The 18,795-nt window shown below is 43.3% G+C and overlaps 2 protein-coding genes across 6 annotated transcripts; both read right to left on the reverse strand.

Moving 5' to 3' along the window:
• Positions 1 to 755: 755 nt before the first annotated feature.
• Positions 756 to 4,205, reverse strand: socs9 (suppressor of cytokine signaling 9). Its single transcript, XM_079272512.1, has 2 exons — positions 4,091 to 4,205; positions 756 to 2,887 (listed from the first exon to the last, which is right to left on the reverse strand). The coding sequence occupies exon 2, from the start codon at positions 2,721 to 2,723 to the stop codon at positions 1,095 to 1,097; it is 1,629 nt and encodes a 542-aa protein (XP_079128638.1). The 5' UTR covers positions 2,724 to 2,887; positions 4,091 to 4,205; the 3' UTR covers positions 756 to 1,094.
• A 378-nt stretch (positions 4,206 to 4,583) lies between these two features.
• On the reverse strand, positions 4,584 to 17,699 carry samd4b (sterile alpha motif domain containing 4B). 5 transcript variants are annotated; one of them, XM_079272368.1, is made up of 15 exons: positions 17,408 to 17,699; positions 15,262 to 15,797; positions 14,641 to 15,102; positions 14,205 to 14,447; positions 13,984 to 14,093; positions 13,567 to 13,653; positions 13,051 to 13,324; positions 12,324 to 12,409; positions 11,953 to 12,068; positions 11,583 to 11,781; positions 10,959 to 11,085; positions 8,225 to 8,308; positions 7,729 to 7,752; positions 7,583 to 7,639; positions 4,584 to 7,306 (listed from the first exon to the last, which is right to left on the reverse strand). In XM_079272368.1, the coding sequence occupies exons 2-15, from the start codon at positions 15,455 to 15,457 to the stop codon at positions 7,278 to 7,280; spliced, it is 2,094 nt and encodes a 697-aa protein (XP_079128494.1). In that variant the 5' UTR covers positions 15,458 to 15,797; positions 17,408 to 17,699; the 3' UTR covers positions 4,584 to 7,277. The 5 variants fall into 5 exon arrangements, with proteins under 5 accessions (XP_079128494.1, XP_079128493.1, XP_079128495.1 ...); XM_079272367.1 differs by having other exon boundaries at positions 13,963 to 14,093; XM_079272369.1 differs by lacking the exon at positions 7,583 to 7,639 and having other exon boundaries at positions 13,963 to 14,093.
• Positions 17,700 to 18,795: the final 1,096 nt, after the last annotated feature.

Raw genomic sequence — 18,795 nt, forward strand, 5'->3', positions numbered from 1 at the left:
TTTTTTTCTCTAATTAGGATTCATCAGTGCTAAATCATTATGGTAATTTTGTCATTGAACTGCGTGAATGGATAAGTGTGTCGACACCCCATCTCTGTAAAAGATGCACAGCAGGAGGTATCACATGATTTTTCTTTCCCCTATACGGATTTGAGTCTTCATCACACTATTTTTTTTTTTTTAAAAGACACATGAACCCTCTGGACTGAAGGAAGACGTAGAATTGGAAACCTCAACAGCCCGATTTTGAGCAACATAAGGTCCGTGAATGTCTCTGCTTCATTTGTATTCTGATAATACAGCTGCTTCACCTGCTGCTGACAAGGCCACATTGATCCTTTACTTCAAAAACTAATAAGACCGCTGGCACTTGCTGCATGAAACCACAGATGGTTACACAAAGTAAGCTGAAAACAAAGCAGTTCAATGATGTTGAATCGGAGCAGAAGATATTCATCAACATGCTAGTTGTGCAACATCGCACATTGCATCTTTCCCTGCATTTAAAACCCCAACACTGAAAACCAATGAGAGCATTTTCATACCTTTCAATGTGTGATAAATATCGAGAGCAATCCTTCCACGTTTTAACAGCTTGCATGTGCATCTACCTCTCAACTCCATTATAATGAGCCCTGAGCTCAACGTGAGAATCAAGGATTCATTCTTCAAACGTGCTGCACTCCAACGCCGCGATAACAAGAAGGAAACCGTGTCAGGATGTATTCCACCTTCTCAGCACGTGACTGATGAACAACTTGATTATAATCATCTCAATTGACACTAGGACACTTTCCCCCCATCGTGAGACTATTAAGCTGATTTAGTCACACTTGGAAAGAGTGTGTGAGGGTCACAGATCGAAATAACTTTGTTTAATTTGAGCATAAAGAACTTTAAAGTGTGCAAGATCAGTGAGATTACATATTGTCTCATCAGTGTAGATTAGTACAATTGTTAAGACATAAAATAAATAACTATATTGCAGTGTAGGTTAACACAGTCGGATAGAGTGAGTAACAAGGGTCCATCAGTTCGGGGAGCGTTAAAAATGTGTTTTGTAGTTTCTCTTAATCTGTTTGTGTTGTTGTTCTTCATTCCCACCAGGTGTCCATTCGACGTACACGTACTCTCTGTTTATAGTGGTATTCTTTCAGGTGCTTTTTCAAAGTATTTGGAATGGGAAGCACGTTAATGCCGTCGTAGGTGGTGCAGCTGCTGATGGCCGCTCGGCAGACGTGCTGCAGGCTGAAGGGCTGTGCGCGATGGATGGGGTTGGACAGCAAGGGCTCGAAGAACATGCAGGAGTTGGGGTCCTTGTAGTGCTCCAGCAATCCCGTGACTGTGGGAGCGTGGAAGACACTGGGGTCGTGCACGTCGAAGCTGAAATTGTGGTTCCACTGTTCAATGCGCGCGTGTAGCGAGCGGCCGTAGCGGCGGAAGCTAACGGAGAAGAGGTAGTCTTCCTGGGCAGAGTCACGCAGGAGGAAGGTGCCTTCGGGCTTCCCCTCCAACAGCGTCTCTGCCTCGTAGCGGTCCATCACCCCCCAGTAACACGGGAGGTTGGTGATCTGCAGCAGGTCGGGAACTAAACAGTGAATGTAATCGATCTGTGTGTGAATGCGGTAGCCGTCGTGAGATTTGTGATCCTCAGCCGGAGGAAGTATGGCGCTGGCGGGCACGTTGGTCGCTGTAACCTCTGGGTCAACCACGGGGTCGGGGGTTGTATTGTCACAGGCGGGGACGGAGGCCGAGGCCACCACCTCATCCAGAGTGTCCAAACAGCTCTGTAGAAGGAGCTGGTGGTGCTGCTGCTGTCTTTGGAGGAGCAGCTGCTGCTGCTGCTGAACGGAGGCTCTGTCGGCCACGGCCAACTCGTTCATACCGTGAGCCAGCTTGGGGCCGTGCTTGTAGAGGGGGTTGATTTGGGCCGTCACCTCGAATGTGTGGATCTCTGCATTGGGTGGTGGCTCGACACCTTGTTCGATGCTGATGCGCCTGCGCTCTCGCAACCTGTCATCTACGTCCTCCACCACAGTAGGCATGGCTGGCGTAGGGGCAATGCACACCACTGGGGAATCAAGCAAGGGAGGCTGGGTAATGGGGGCTGTGTGTTGCTTAATGAGATTCCACTTCTGAGCCAGCTCCGATCCTACAGGGAAGGGGCAGTCGTCCAACATCAACTCGCTGAGGTGGATCTTGCGCCTCGAGGAGGCGCAGGCAGCCGAGGGAAGAGTCTGTGGAGACGGACCCGGTGCCGTCACGCTGTGCGTCTTTATTGGGAAACACTGCCCCATTGCATCTTGGATTTTTTGCCGGAGAGTGCGACTGCTGCTCGACCCTCTGCTCTCACCTTCACCGGGTGCAGCTGTCTCTGCAGCAGAGCCAACTGTTCCCAGTCCCGGCCTGGACGTGACCCGCTCTTGTCCGAGAAATGAGGCCATGGCTTCCAACCCCTGCAATTGCAAACTCTCCTTCAAAGGCGAGGAGGAAGATTGGTCCCTGGACTCGAGGTCGCTCAACAGCTCACCGTACTCAAAGCCATCGCTGACCGGCCTCTCGGCTGCTGGTTCATGGGAAGCGAGGCCTTTTTTCTTCCCCTTCACACCTTTCCGTCGACTGCCTGGCTCTCGTCTCTCCTCTGACCGGCTTTGTCTCACCTTCGGACGGGCCCCCCTCTCTCGCTCTTTACCTCGGTTCCCCGACTCCTTTGGTAAGGACATGATGAGTTATGTGGTGAAAAAGCAACAGTTGTGCCACTCCGGGGAGTTGCCAATGGATGATTTGTAATTGCAGTTAGCTTTTGGCAGGTAGTTTCCCATCCACACTCCTTGTTTGAGACGTCATTATAATTGTCCGTGCATTCTGGTCACAGAGTTAAAACGACCTGCAAAACAAAATGAGAGTTCTGCTTAAAGCCGGCAATTAACTTCTTAAGATAACATATTCATAGTGAAACGCCTTTCTGAAACTGATGCAATCCAACACAACAGCTCTGCTCAACATGTTTCCTTCTTGAAGGTCATAATCTCAGTTTATGTTTAAAAATGTTGAAGAGTGGTGTACGTTTCAGAGCTGCAACTGGTGTTCACTGTCATTGTATTTTAATCTGTTGATTGTTTTCTTTATCAATCAATCTGTTGGTCCAAAAATACCCATCACAAAATCATTGAAGATTAGGAAAACCAGTAAATTCACACATATTTTTTGTCATTTGATCAATCTTCACTCAAAATAGTCAAACTTAAATTTTCTGTTGATGTGCTAATTAACTTAACTTTGCAGCTCTAATTGATTCAACTGTATTGTCATTTTGGAGGCTGTTTGTGGTTTAATGTCAGTTGAATTGTGCTTCTAGTTTTTAGACACTTTGAGTAGTCTATAAGAGGAGAAGAGGTCAAGCACATTCTTTGAATTCAAGGCATTTTGGAACATATTGAGAACTCATAGAAGCAAACAACTTCTGGCCCGGTTTAGAGTTTGACAGATGAAACCAACTGCATTGAAGCTGTATATACCCTGCCTAAAGCACACAGCCGAAAACCTGTACCTAACAAGGAACTAGGTTTAAGTTTTCAGATCAAATGTGATTTCCCTGAAAGTATTATTAGTTATGATGCTCAGCTCTTCTTCTAATCAGCTGAGGTTTTCTCCAGAGGTGTTTTGTCTTTCAAATGGATAATAACCGGTCATGATCAGGGATGGAGCTCGTTCCTCTCTCTCAAAGAACGTCAACTAGTATTTAAAGTGAACAGTCGATTAATAATTTCCAACTTTTACCACTCAACTTGAGCGAACGTTTGCTAGGGTTAAATACTTTCGAGATGTCAAATTGTTTGAGGCAAGTCGTCGACTCAAATCCCCCTTTATGGTGGAAACTTCCACGCTAGCTATAACATTAGCATTAGCTAATAAGCTAACATCGTTAGCAAGTAACGCTAACATTAGCTGTTTATGCTCGGTAGGCTACGTAAGCAGGGTAGCTAACACTAGCTATCTGCTAACTTGGGTACTCTTTGCTGCAGGTTATGTTGTCTTCATGGCAACTTATATCGAGCTTTCTCAACCATAGCACAGACTGTGAACATACCGAGCAGTTGTTATGAAGTTTGACGACGAAGGAGCTCCCGTTTCTTCTTGGATAAACTAATGGCCTTAACAAAAAATGCGGCTAGCTCATATTAGCTTGATAAATGAAATGCTAACATCGTGCAACCCGGAAGTAAAAAGTAATTACGGGTATTTTTTTATGGGAACGTCAGAACATGAAGGGCGTCTGTAACACGACAAATGAGAGTAATGTAAAAAGCGGATAGCAGATTTTTTTTCAGCTGCTAAAATGCGTGTAGCTTGTGTAGCAAAGTAAACAGACACAAAGACAAACCACAAGTGAAGTTGCAAAAGAACTGAACCTCTTTATTTGGACTGTCAGTGATCCGGCGGATGCTGCACTTCAGACCATTCACACATATGGGTGACAGTAAAAAAGTAGAGTAAGCATGGGATGCAAAAAGTTCATAAAACATTAGAAAAATGTCTGGGGAGTCATTAGAATTAAATATAAATTGTACAAGACAAATATATGCAATGTAGCCTACAGCTGGCAGCATTTATTCAATAATTAAGCCTGGCAGGGACATGAACACAATCGTGGGTACACTTGGTAGACGTCTCCATATGACACAGGCTCTGTACCGCCTAGTGGATGCTTGGTATGTGAAAAAAACACCAGGCTGAACTCGTGAAGTGCATTTCCCTACTCATTTCATGCCTCGCTGGAATGTAAACATGGAGTAAACATATTCCTTGGCCTGTTATTAGTGTTCTGTTTACTCACAATCACATGATTTGTGGCTCAGATAAGCGTCGTCACACCCTGCTGCATCTTCATTATGCACACAGACACTTGCAGAAATGTGCTGCACTGTACCTCTGTGTCTATTTGCAGCAACATGTAAGCCGTCCAAAGCTAGAGGCTATGAAAAGGATCATCTGAGCCATTTGTAACATAACAGACGTGATATACAGGATGGTGAATAGTTAAAAAAACAAAAAAGATAGCCGAGTCTTAAAGTCTGCATTAACTCTCTGAAGTCCCTTGCGGGCATGAGTGTGATGCTTTTAGCAAGTCAGATCTATCCAAGAGCCTGCTCTGAAGAAATCCATCACTAGAATACTACTCAAGACCATTAATTCAACATATTGAGGATGCTGGAGCTGTGCATTTTAGGCACCACATGAACAGTTTATCGGGACATGACAGTTAACAGTTCAATAACAAGGCCAGGAAAGATAATTCTCTCTCTTGTCACCGCATCACCAGAAAAGCAGGCGTTACATGCCTCGGATCTCACTTGAAAAAAACCCTACTGAGACTCAGACGGAGTCCGTGGGTTATGTAAGGGGGTAGAAGGCTTTTGTTTTCAGGCTCTACCCAGCCAGCTCATGTGCGAGAAGGCGTCAGTTCTTTAATGCGTTACATAGTGGGACAATGGAGTATTCATGACATCACATAACATGAATTGGGCATTATCCCAGAGAGATGTAAACAGTGACATTTAGGCGGTATAGATATACAACATTAGTTGCAAGATTTCTGCTCTCTTAGCTGTTGGGTGACTCGGCTCAGCATCAACCACCATGTCCTCTATCTACAACAGTGCTGTATTAGTGTGGCCAAACATGCGATTATAGAAAATAAGCATAAGTTATCAATATCAAGGGAGAGTAAAAAATACAATTGGAAAAGATATCTGTAAATAACCATCTTTACTTGACAGACCTCCTATGGCTCTGCTGAAATAAAAGGTGAATGGTTATCCCTGCCTTATGATGCAACCAAAAAGTGATCCAAAAGTTAAGACCATATTACACACACACACACATGCACCTCCGCTCTGCCACATTCAAAGACAGAGGCCGTATAAGACAAGTTTTTTTTTTTTTTTGGATTCAACACTGATACCACATGATAATGTTAGGGTTCTGAGACTGAAACGCATTGAGACACAAACAGAAAAATATGGACACCGTCAAAGCACCTTGAAAAAGTATGACTCATCAAATCACCATGTTGGCTGTTTTGAGGAAGAGGGCACCGAGAGGGTGAGGCGCTGCGCTCTGGAGCATTCATTACAAGATCCAGCTTCGATTTCCCAGAGCCAATCATGAGGAGGCCAGAGGGTTGAGATGGGTTTCATTTAGTTTGCTCACCCAGCATTAGAGTGAGTAAATGGAAAACACTCTACCCTCCTCGCTTTTATCAATTCAATATCGAATCAGCTCTCGCACAGTACATACCTCACCGGCCCTTATTCACCCCTCGGGGACTTCCTCGGCACAAAATGAGATTCATCATCATTCATGTAGTAGGGCATAAAATAACAGACAAAATTGCAGCTGGCATAAATTATTCGGTCTGCTGTTCTTTTTAAAAAAAAGAGCCATTCTGTTGCAGCTCACTACAACTATCCTTCTCAAATAAACAATCGCACAACCCGTCTCTTTGGCTTTGTAGACGTTTAGAGGAGGACAGTCACTTCTGCTTTCACTACGTGTTGCATGTCTGTGGTAGAGATACAAGCGTTTACTCAATTATTTTGGTCCTCTCTTTCCTCCTTTTGCCACAAAACCATGTCCTCAAGAGCGGATAAAAAGAACCGAGAAACGCTGTAAGTTTCAACCCAACACTAACCCTCACTAGCACTGGTTACAGAACAATCGGGGCGGTTGGGAAGTGTACTGGCGACTGTGTCCTAGGCCCAATTACAGTTTGGTGGCTGATGTCAGAGATCAATTCATAAAAGTGCCTTGCTTCTGGCTGGACATTTTCTGAATCTACATGTTATGTGGTGCAGGGGCTGTGGGCGTCAGTGTGTTCTGGAAAGAAGCCTTGCTCCAAGGCAGGAGGAAAAGAAGAGTAACTCATAGGGAACAGAACCCCTTTAAGACAGCACCAATCCACCGCTTTCCTCTCAGACCACAGCCAACTGAGCCTCTGCACGGCATGTCACAGTCCTGCAGGTGACATGGAGCACTTTGCTTCTTTTTTGTTTGTGTTTTCTGTCCTGCAATATAATAATCATCTGTATTCCATTTTTAATAAACTTAGTTGTATATAATAAAGTACAAAAATATTAGAGAACATATACACAGTTTTTTTGTCATTTTGTAGTGACTGCTTTGCCTGGTTTTCTTTAAGCATACGTATATCTTTGTGCTGGGTGATGAGGAACTGAACAGGCCTCAACTGAAGTGTGTTTTTTCCTTTCTTCTTTTCATATTGTTGATGTCCGGTCGGTTCCATCTGAGGAAAAAGATTGGAATGAATATGTTTCAAGACATTTACAAATTGTAAAATACACATTTCATCCTTAAAAAGGAGTGGTTCTTCTCCCAAGGCCAGAACAAAAGTTATTGATGCCTTTTTAACGTCTAAATGGATGTTTTATGGTATGTCAATCATTGAAGTATATCTTATATCTATTAGATATGTTTCTAGATAAATAGCAGCACTATGCTGAATTAAAGTACATACAATATCCTCCCAATTACTTTGGAGACAAAATATGCATTTGTTCACCTGCCAGTGCTGTGTATGTCAACAAAATGGTGTTTGTTGTGCTGTTTGAACAGCAATCTGTGGATAAATTCCAGTGTGTTTACCATTTAATGTTGGACATCCAGAAAGTAAGCCAAACTCGGCTAAACTAAGCGTATGCTACGTACCTATGTCAGTAACTTTATCTGTCTCTGAGAAAGGAAGGAAAATAGATTAAATGCCTTGAATTTCATTTACATCTGAAAAAAAAATCATGCAACAGGGATACCTTTCTACATCAGTCACAGAATACTCAGCATGTGTTTGACACCATATGATGCACAAAGGGAAGCCTATGTGTCTCTCTCTCTCTCTCTGTGAGAGCACCCCGACTGTGACTTGACTAAGGATATTGCATAATTTAGATGTTATTAAAAATTAATACACAAATAGAACTAATTAAATATGAATTATAAAAGTCAACAGACTTTTTCCATCTCTGTTTGCATGGGAGAACGTGCGTGTGAACAAATTAGCATGTATTGCTTTCCCTGGTGTTGGTTGGATCCATTCTCTCGTGGCCTAGTTATAACACATGAAAAGCTGTCGCCGTCTCGTTGGTAGTTTAGTGGGAGGTTTGCCAGCCGGTGGCCTATTTAGTGCCGGTCTGCTGGGGACACTTACCCCCTAAGGCATGCTCTGTCATACTGAGGCACAGTGACTCCAGCGTGGGGTTGATCTCCAGGTCAGCACCCGGAACTTGGCATTCTGTGGGAATGAGAAGAAAAAATGTAATCTTAGTCCACAGGAAGTAGAAGTGGAATTTATATTCGTGTCAGGATTGGCAGAAAGCCAATTTCTTTCACACTCTAAATTTACAAAAGCAGATGTATATTCTCTTTCCAAATAAATACTGTCCAACCAGGATCTATTTGCCATTTTTCTATCATCAGTGCACAACTATGTAATATCTGGTTTAAGGGGAAAACACCCAGTTTATGTGTGCTGATGAATAACTGGTGTGTGTATGCAATGTTCATTATTCTTTGACCTGATCATAATCAGCAGCAGGTGACTGTAGCATCGAGCAGTTCTGCTGCCAGCCACACAAACAAAACAAGATGTATCGTACTGTATCTGCCGCTAATAAGGACCAACTGAGGCAAATAGTGCTGACACAATGAAAACTGCATGCAGCGGGAAACCATATTATTTCTAACGATTAAATGGAAATGAAAACATTGCGGGATGTTATTATTCAGACTGTCGATTAGAGTTCGCAGTTACTTCTGGATTCGACTTTAACCTGTCAATAATCGTGCACACACACAGTTGATCATTAAAATAGACCTTCAAAAAAGTTTATCCTCATTTTGAATCAAACAAAGTGGGTGATGGTGGAATTAGTTTGAAAGAGTTTTATCATTGCAAAAAAAAGAAGACAAAACAACAAAAAATAAGACCCCCTTATGTGAAATGACATTGATTTTTGCTGAACAACACTATTAACAGCACACGTATGACCCTTCATTAATCACGATGTTTTCCTCACATCAAAAAATGTGATTCATTGCTAGATGCATTATTGCACTATTCACACATTTCCCAACAATAGACTGCCAGATAAGCTTTCTGTGGAGAGGACTGCATGATGCATAACGACTGCTGAAACGTGCTTTTAAACAATGAACATGAAAATCACTTGGATGAAACATGTGACGTGACGTTTCCCGATGTAAATATAGTACTCTAGCTGCATGGCTAAAGTCAAGTGTATTCTGTGTTGAGCGTGAGTCACAGCTTACATTTCACTCGCTTACAAACCAAACCGTGATGACAAGCGGCCACTCAAGACGCACTTAAGATGTTTTATGATGTCAGGGGTGAACTAGTCCCGAGTGGATGCAGACATGATATATATATATATATATATATATATATATATATATAAAATACTGGTCTGAGGAGGGACAGAGCACGAGTAAGCTTAAAGGTGAAACCTCAGTACACAGGGCAGCGATGACAAGTTTAACCCTTGACTGATAATTATCCTCAGTGGCAAGACTGTGCAGTGATGAGTTATGCATAGATAGGGTTGAATTGGATCATTTTGAGTTTCCAGAAGAACACACGGGTTCACTCTTTTGATGTACTTTTGTTTTGTCTCTTTATTGAGGAACACGTCTTTTAATAAAATAGAGATGAAGGAAGTTACTGGAAGATCATCCGAGTGGACTAGTTTCAGTATGTCAGTTTGTCTACTTTCATGTTCCCTCTATCCTCGTGTGTCTGTTCCATTCCTTGGTTGACTGAGGGTGAGGGTCTATGATGGAGTTATTCAAATCCATATGGTTACGACAGCCCTTTCCAAGTGCAGCCGAGGACCTGTCACATGTCATACCCTCCCCTCTCCCCTTGTTTCCTGTATGTTTCTATACCGATCTATCCAGTGAAGGCAAAAAAATACCCCAAAATAATCCACCGCCCCAAGCTGTAGACATGGAAAGTGACATTGGTGTTTTAATACAAGTTGTGGATTTTTTTTGCTTTCACACAGGATGCGCTGTTGTGGAAACATCCTTTGTTGACTGAAAAATAACAGGACAGATGAATCTACAAAGTGCATGTGTGGCACCTGGCACAGCAGACACAGCAATCCAAATTGATGTATATTGTACGAGGTGACAGATTGTTTACTGAAACATGCCGCCAAGCTGTCTTGGCGATTTGTCCCTGGCACAGAGGGAGAGCAGCTCTCTGGTTTGGCATTATTATTATTATTGCAAAACTCACCAGCAGAGTCAAATCTCCCAATTCCAAATCATTTCCTGTTCAGCTTGAAAAAATGTATTTGTTGAAAAATGAAAGGAGTTCCAGATAAGCAACATGTTGGTAACACTAGATTTAGGCTGCATTCACACCAATCTAAGCACAGTGATGTGTCATTTTGTGGCCCATTAACACCAAGCGACTGTACAGCGATTCACGTCTGTTGTTCCCTCACGGCATGGTCCTGAAGCTCTGGATCGCCGGTTACGTGATTGGCCACCGAAGCCAGATATTGCACCCTCAAATCCAATGTTGTCGATGTAGATGCACGGAAGCGCGGTCGAAAGCAAGAGCAACTCCGCCGAGGTGCACAAGCGTTCCAAAGTGCTTAATTTTCAGGGCACAACAGCTGTGCCCCGAGATAAAAATAGTGCAACTTTTGGAACGCTACAGCGCTCATCGCATGTCATGTGACAGGAAACAACCCGTCACAGCTGTCAGATACTGTATATATATGGACGAAAAGTTTTTTTTTTTTTAGGCACAACATCTGAATACGCTCCTGGTGGGCCTGGGATAGACTGTGAGTAAGTGCGCACACACACACCATGTTCAAGAAGAATGAAAGAGGCTTGACCTCATACAATACCTTGCTGCTGGAACATGAGCATGGTTTGCGGGGAAGTGTGAACCGGGAGTGAGTGGGTCCGCTGCACAGAGCTGCGACTCTGACTTGGCATGCTGTTACTGCCCCCAGGGTTGGCAAACCACAGGTTCTATAAAAAGGGAAAAGACAAATTCTCATTACGCAAATGCCACTCAACCTGGAACGTTGAAATGGTTTGCTTATCTTTCACCTCAGACTCCAAACAGAAGCCCGTCAAGCTATGATAATAAATCAATTCATATCAAAATGTGATTCCTAACCCCGTGTACTGTCGTGTGTGTGTACAGCTTAAACTACCAAAGTATCTTGTTTTGTTCCACTTGTTTTCCTTTCAGAACAAATGTTTACTCTGGCCTTTTATGACTCCTTAGACATGTCATCACGCAGGTCAAACCCTTCAGACTTAGTGAAAGCACATATTGAAGGAAAACCTGTTAAAAGTTCTAAACAGTAACTTTAAAAAACAAACAGAAAAAGTCTCCAAACAAATTAAATAAAACACAACACGGTTGATATATTTCCATCAGCTTTGTCCACAATCTAAAGGCAAGCTACACGTGTCACAAACTGGTGTTAAAATGCTGATCCATTGACAGGAGTACTGACTTGTCTACCCTGGCCTGCCAGCGCAGGATTAGTGAGTGTGTGGCGTGGAGATGCTCCCCCGATCCCACCGGGACTCAGCAGACCGATGCGTCCCGCTGGGAGTCCACGAGGAGTCATCTGGAACTGCCTTTGTCCCCGCCGCCCTACAACTCCACTCACAGAGCCTGCTGTGGGGAGCGAGTTGGACCCATAGGTCCAGCTGGAGGAAAAAACAAAAAAAGGAAACATCAGAATTCAATGCGAGTTATCATTTGAAAGAGAAAGTAAAAATCAGAGAGTAGGGACGAGTGCAGGGAGAATGTAAGATTCAGCCGGTCCGACATCTCCCTCTCTGGAGGAGGAGACCAACGGTAACGAGGGCGAGTCTCACCCTTTCTGTCGGTACACAGGCATGTCCAGCATAGCTTTCCGAGGGAACAGGCGGAGCAGTTTGAGGACCTGCTGCTTCCAGGACACCAGCCTTTTCTTCTGAGTTTCTGTGAAGGCCTGACACAGACAAAGAGACAGCAGAACAAATAATATTCAATTTCCAAGAGCATTAACAGATCCTTCTGGAAAGGAAAAAAACCTGTTTTATTCTTCATTTTAAAGAGAAAAAATACTATAAATGATTACAAGATTCTCCATTACTAACAATTCATGTAAAGTTGTCTTTATGCTATTTCATAAAACACACAAATGCATGCACACACACGACATAAATATATTAAGCAAATGAAAAATGTATCTTCAGGTTCTCACCTCGTGTGTCAGACACTTCTCAATGAGCTGAAGGTAACAGCTGATATTCTCCTCATCTGGCCGTGAAACCAGCAGCTGTGTGCACACTGAAACAAAAAGAAGCCACGGGGTATGTATGTTAATATCAATTCGGTAGATATGGAGCTGAGAGATAAATGTTCTTATGAGGGTAGATATGGATAAATTATTTAGTATCTATGCGTTTTATGTTGAATGCTGAAATGGGCATAAAATGTCGTAACAGTATGTTTTGTTAGTGCTTCCTATTAGGACTAAACACATAACTATGTGCCCTGCCCACTGCTATTAGACTTTATAATAAAACACCTCGGGCCAGATCGTCGTCCTTCACATGACTACAACGCTACACGGCTGTTGCTTGTTGTTGGTGATCCTGGCTCTACTGTCCAGGTTGTTTAGTTCAGTTTACTAGTTGCTAATTGTATTGAATTAATACCACTATATTCATGGTATATACTGTGCATTTCTATTTTCTATTCTATTCTAGCTTATTTTTTATTTTGTATTCATCTAATCGATTCCTTCAATTCAATATCTGCTCTGTTATTTTATTGTACTGTAGATATTGTGCATTCCATATGTATATTTTATTTTACTCTGTAAATTGCTGCTGCTAAAGTTTACATCTATCTATCTATCTGTCTATCTATCTGTCTAACTGCCTCTGGAGTCGATCTACGTGTACTCAAAAATATCTTACTCTCACCTTTACCCATGACGCGGGTGAACTGTCCAGCAATGTCGCCGTCTGAGATGGGTGTGGCGGAGGAGTCGCCATCACAGGGAGGTGGGTTGTGGGACTGGAAGCCCTCTGAGGCCGGCTCTTTGTCTGCTCCTGTTTTTGTGGCGTCTGACGGGGAGGTGGCTGCGTCTAGGGCGATCTGCGCCGCACTGGGGAGGCTGGCGGTCTTAATGGGTGTGATGATGATCTGTTGTAGCTCTTGGAGGGCGTTGCGCAGGTTGCCCCCTTCCAAAATATCCTGCCATGGGATGACAACATCAGTGTATAAGCTATTCAGAGCTCGCTCTGGGTTTAAGGGTGGTGTTGTGTGCAGACGGGAAGATATCCAAGCTGTAGCTCAGCATTTCAACATGTTCTATGCTGACGAGCAGAAAGGGAATTGCTCAATGCAACTAAATCAAGGGTCACATGATCGTCAACGAGTACATACTCTGTACTTTTTTTTTTTAATCAGTACAAGCGAAAATGCCATTGAATTACCTTTTCTAAAGACTTGAGCACACTCTGCCTCTCTCGCAGTTTCTGGATACTCAAGGCGATCTTATGCCGCGCTCCTTTAGTGACGTTCTAAAAAGGGAGAGAGAGAGAGAAAGAAAGAAACAAGATGCCTTGAGAAGCAGACGAGTCATTTCATGTGAAAACACTGTGCAATTCATACAGTTACTACATAACAAACCTAATCACCATTTGTTTCATTAAAGCCAAGGGGCAGAGGCAAGATCGCACTATTTGTATGTGTGACTGGCTCAATATAACCGTAGGGTGCGTCGCTTAATTTCATGCCTCATTGAGAGTTGATGTATCATCAGGTTCGAGGACAGTAATGTTTAAAATTGATAAGGAGGGTGGAGTGATCAAAGCCCCAGTGTACAGTACGTTGTAAGGAGTCTTAAGAACCTGCGACTCCAGGTGGTGCTCAGTGAGAATCATCATCTCTTCATAGGTCATCTGGGAGAAAAGTGATGCATATTTATGTAGGCGGAGACTCTTCAACCATGCAGGAACATCTAGAAAAGAAATACAGGCAAGGGACACAAAAAGATGAATGTTACATTTTGGCTTCTATCACCACAGCTGTCGGCTGCAGGTCTTGGCTCAATTAGGTAATGAACTCTGACCTTTCATGCCACTGCCATCCTCCTGGAAGGTGTTGCGAGAGGAGCCTTGTTCTTCAGTCTGCTCACTGCCCGAGGAGGCTACGCTGCTCTGGGGCGAAAGGGGTGCGTGGTCTGTTAGAATGAAGTTCTGCCGGCCCCCTATGTCATCCTGGCTGACCCACTCGGAGACGCAAGCCTGGGGACTGGAAGGAATAACGGACATGGACTTCTTCAGAGGGCTGGGCTGCATGTGTCCACCGAGACCTGGCCAGAGAAACAATGGATGTATGAGAAACCACAGGAATTCTGGGGAATTTGTGCGAAAGAAATTTAAGAAATGTGAATACTCTAAGATTTTTAACAACAAGCACACTGTTTGCACAATATGGGGGGTGTCTGGGTTGTTTCTTTATGTTTTCCCCCAATGTGAAAGATGGAGGAGAAGGGCAAACATTACCTGTGTTATTGCTGTTGATGGGAGAGGACATCCCCCCTGGGAAGGACATGTGTCCATTCTGGCCCGCTGGAGACGTGCTGGATGAGTCGTGCCAGGCGTGACCGGGGTCCAGAGCCTCGGCAGAGCTGGGCCACTCATCTGAGCCCTGGCGTGGGTGGTAGGGGCTAGACGGGGGACGGGGGGCGTAGCCACTGGATAGGTGCTCCTCCAGGTGGTTTAGCCACATAGCCAGAGAGGTGCGGTCGTCCAGTGTTGTGGCCGGGTGGATGAGCGCGTAGGACAGCAGCTGCCTGCTTTCTTCCACAAACAGGCTGCTCTCGATAGTGTGACTCAACACCTTCTGCAGCAGCTTCATGTACTCACATTTGGCCTCGCTGTTGCGCGGCTGCAGCAGAGGCAGGTGGGACAGCAGCAAAGACACAACCTTCTCCTTTGGCTCCTGATGCCACTGGCTGACAATTGCTGACGACACAGGGCAAACAGAGAATTTCAACGGCAATTCATTTTGAATTTCTAGTTTGTTTAGTTTTAGGAAAAGACAGAACTAACAGTGTTTTATAATCAGAGATAATCAATAATATCTAATACAATACTCCTACAATAAGAAAACCTCTCAGCTACCTGCATTATTGGCCTCAGCTTCGAGGATGTGGATCTCTGTGCAGTCTGCCAGCCAGTGTTCAAGGCAGATGTGTAAGAAGCGAGCCTGGGTGCGCGACACCCTCTTCAGGAGGGACAACAGTGCCACCGTCTGTTCACACTCATTCCAGCCCTTGAACCAATCTGTGAGGATACCTACCTGGTCTCGGAACATCATGGCGTGTCTCCTTGGTGAGGAGAACAGGAATGTGTGGATGGGGGGGGGGGGGGTGTACTGGAGAGACTGCTCTCTCTCTCAGACACAGACAGGCTCAGTCTCACCCCGCACAGCGGGGTCGTATTTGCAACAGTCCTGGGATCCCCTCAGACTGGACCGAGGGGCCCTCACATGATTCAGGTGCAGAAGGAGCTGCAGACAGGGATGCCGTGTAGATTATTGGGGAAGATGTCTTGTGAAGTGAGGCTTTATTAAGTGTGTCAATCGTAGGTGGCAGCGACACAAACAGGAAACGCTTGGTTTTTCACTGTGGCATGTTCAGGATCACATCATCTGTGCCCTATCAAAATCAACAAAACAGATAAAGAGAAAAATCTTAAATGACAATTCAGCCAATGTCTACATCAAGTATAAAATATAAACCAACCCAATATTTACTAAGTAAATAAATATATATATATATATAAATATAAATATAAATATATATATATATATAACTTATATATATATATTTTCTAATTTTACTGCATTCAGCATGACAACAACCACACGTTTATATATAAACACGAGTGCTTTGACGGATTAAGTTGATCTATTCATCCCACAGACTTAGTGCTGGAATATGATATCAAGACAGTCTCGTTTCGTCACATATGTTGTTTTTTGCCTGAAGGCCGCAAACAAGAGTCATAATTTGCATCATGATGGAGATGGATCATCAGCTTCAGTGAGTGACAAACTGAACTTACAGCAACACTTTGGTAGACTCATACATAAATAAGAGATTATAGCACACACCAATACAGGAAAGACACACTGCTTCCACCTTTTATGGTATGCAAATAATGGTAGGGATCAGTAACTGCAAGTGTTATTTGAGATAAGCTTTACCAATAAACATTAGCACTCATAGAGACTCCTATCATAATGACAAGGGCGCAAGTCGATCACAGAAGGAGTGCCAAACGCTTAATCCAAAAGATAAGAGTCCAGGTCATTACCGCTGAAATAGGCTTCTGAGGACTGTCTTCAGTGCACTGCATTTACAACAGGTTGGCTAATTATAAGTCACTGTTTATCCGCTACTGAAGACAAGTAGAACACCAACATGATCACTAACAAGCAAGGGTATGTTAACGTTCAATGCCAAAACTAGTAAGTGCCATCAATTCAAACTGTCATGAGATATTTTGACTGAAGAACAACCCTGTGTCTGACGACAGGCTTTGGTCAGAAGACAGTTGTCATGATTATCCCTACGAGACAGGGAAACATTAAACCCGGGGGCCTGGCAATAGATAGCAAATAGCCAGAGTTAGATTGGTCCAGTTATGTTATTCTTAATAACATATTAATTATGTTATTCTCAATAACACAACTCGACTTTTCATAGCAAATCACGTGACCACCCCAAACGAGGCCTCGTAAAGTGAGCTGTTGCGCTCGTTTTGAATACGGGATGTTTTTGCCCATACTGCCTTAATATTTCGCTGTAGACCTTTTGATTAAAAACGTGTTACTGTGAAAATAGCACAAATGAAAGCGTCAAATGACTAACTAAGGTAACGAACTCAGTGTTTCACCATGGTTCTCCGACTTAATCCACCCATACAAATGCAGTACAAAGGGTTTAGCCAGCAGGTGTCGACATTCTTGATTGTATCAAATGCTTCGAAACAGTAAAACATTTTAAACACACAATTGCTTCATAGTGATTCAGTGCTTTAGGGAGCTTCGTTTCCCCCATCACCAGCTCGACCAGCAGAGTAAGCGATGAGGGATTCAGAATTTGTTTAGTCCTTCGTTAACGCTGTTGCTAACTGTTACCCCAGTCTTAGCGGTGCAAACAGGCACGTTTAACCGACAGTCGGTTGTAGCTAGCTAGTTAACTGTGTGGAGTTATGTTAGTTGTGATGAACAATAAACAGACTCAAAAGGTTTGTTGTTTACCTGTGTCAGTTGTCACTGGTTAGCGAGCTAGGCTAACGTGCTACTGCATAGCTAGCTCGACGGTAGGGATCGCTAAGTGCTAGCGCTAGCTTCTTAGCTAGCAAGTTTTGCTAACAGATGCAATAACGTTAGCTTAGCTGAAAGAAGCGTAGATCTCGATCCCATACGAGGTACTCCTAAGGGTATTCCGTTACAGCGGCAAGCTCCCGCGGTTTCAAACAGGCCATGTTAAAGAAGTTATGTACAAAATGTTTATTGCAATGCAGAAAATAAAGAGTGTACGCCTGGAGAAATCTACTTCGATTTTGAGTTGACGCAAGACGTAAGTAGACGTCACACGTCTGGACGGTACGCAATGTCTTGTTCCTCCCACTGTCTAGTAAATAAAGTATCGCTTCCACCCTGATATGTAAACACATGTTGCATAGGCCCATGAGCTTTATATCGTGTTCATCAAGTAACTGGTAAACACACAATGTCTTTTTGTTGAAGTAAAAGTCGGCACTATGGGCAAAAAAACATGATAACCAGAAGACGTCAATAAACGCTGACATTGCATTTTCCCAAGGCCCAGGGTGATGCCCTAAAATTGCCCATTTTGTCTGACAAAAACTTAAACCTAAATATACCTAATTTACAATGATTTAAAGCAGTAAAACCTCACTTTGGAGAAGCTAGAAGAGTTAGTCTAGCCAAGGAATTTGAACCACCAACTCTACAACTACCAACCCTTTGAACACACAGCCTGTTCTCTTGATAAAGGCTTTGGATTAACGTTTGTGCCAGTTCAAAAAATGAATGACTAGATCATAGGAAAATGTTCCTATGATCTAGTCATTCATTTTTTGATTGTCGCAGCACCAGAGAAAACAAGTGGTAATTACATAGGGAATAGTTCCTGTGAAAGAGGGAGGCATATCAGACATAACCACCTTTTGAAATTGTAAATGGACGAGAGATCATTTTAGGATTCATGATAAAGACAAAGATGTCCACAAAGTGGGTTCTGTTTCAGGGTTAATAAACACCAAATAACTGCTGTTGCATTGGTCTGAATGTGTTTAAAGCATATAATGTCACTGATCGGGGTGGGGCCGCAGCTGCAACATGCCGAAAGTTTCTACCAGTAGAGAGCAGTAACAGTAACATGATACTGTGACAGGAACCTTCTTTTTATGAAGTTGTTTTACTTTAGCGTAGCTTACGTTTTACTGCATATGTTTCTATACGTAATAAATTGTACAATCATTCTACTGTTAGTTAAAGGATCTGAGGAAGCTTTGGAGCTCTGCAATTTTCTATTTGATGCCCATCCCTGTGTGGTAATGGTCAGTGAGAGTAACCCTAATCTCACCAATGATATCACACAAATGACTGTGATAGACAAC

Source organism: Melanostigma gelatinosum (assembly GCF_949748355.1).
Source record: "Melanostigma gelatinosum genome assembly, chromosome: 7".
NCBI classification, from domain to species: Eukaryota; Metazoa; Chordata; class Actinopteri; order Perciformes; family Zoarcidae; genus Melanostigma; species Melanostigma gelatinosum.

Coding starts and splice junctions, on each gene's coding strand:
- socs9 (XM_079272512.1), bottom strand. CDS start 2,723: ATGTCCTTACCAAAGGAGTCGGGGAACCGAGGTAAAGAGCGAGAGAGG.
- samd4b (XM_079272367.1), bottom strand. CDS start 15,457: ATGATGTTCCGAGACCAGGTAGGTATCCTCACAGATTGGTTCAAGGGC. Junction 14,448..14,640: donor CATCAACAGCAATAACACAG/GTAATGTTTGCC, acceptor TTCTCTGGCCAG/GTCTCGGTGGACACATGCAG. Junction 11,086..11,582: donor TGGCAGGCCAGGGTAGACAA/GTCAGTACTCCT, acceptor CCCTTTTTATAG/AACCTGTGGTTTGCCAACCC.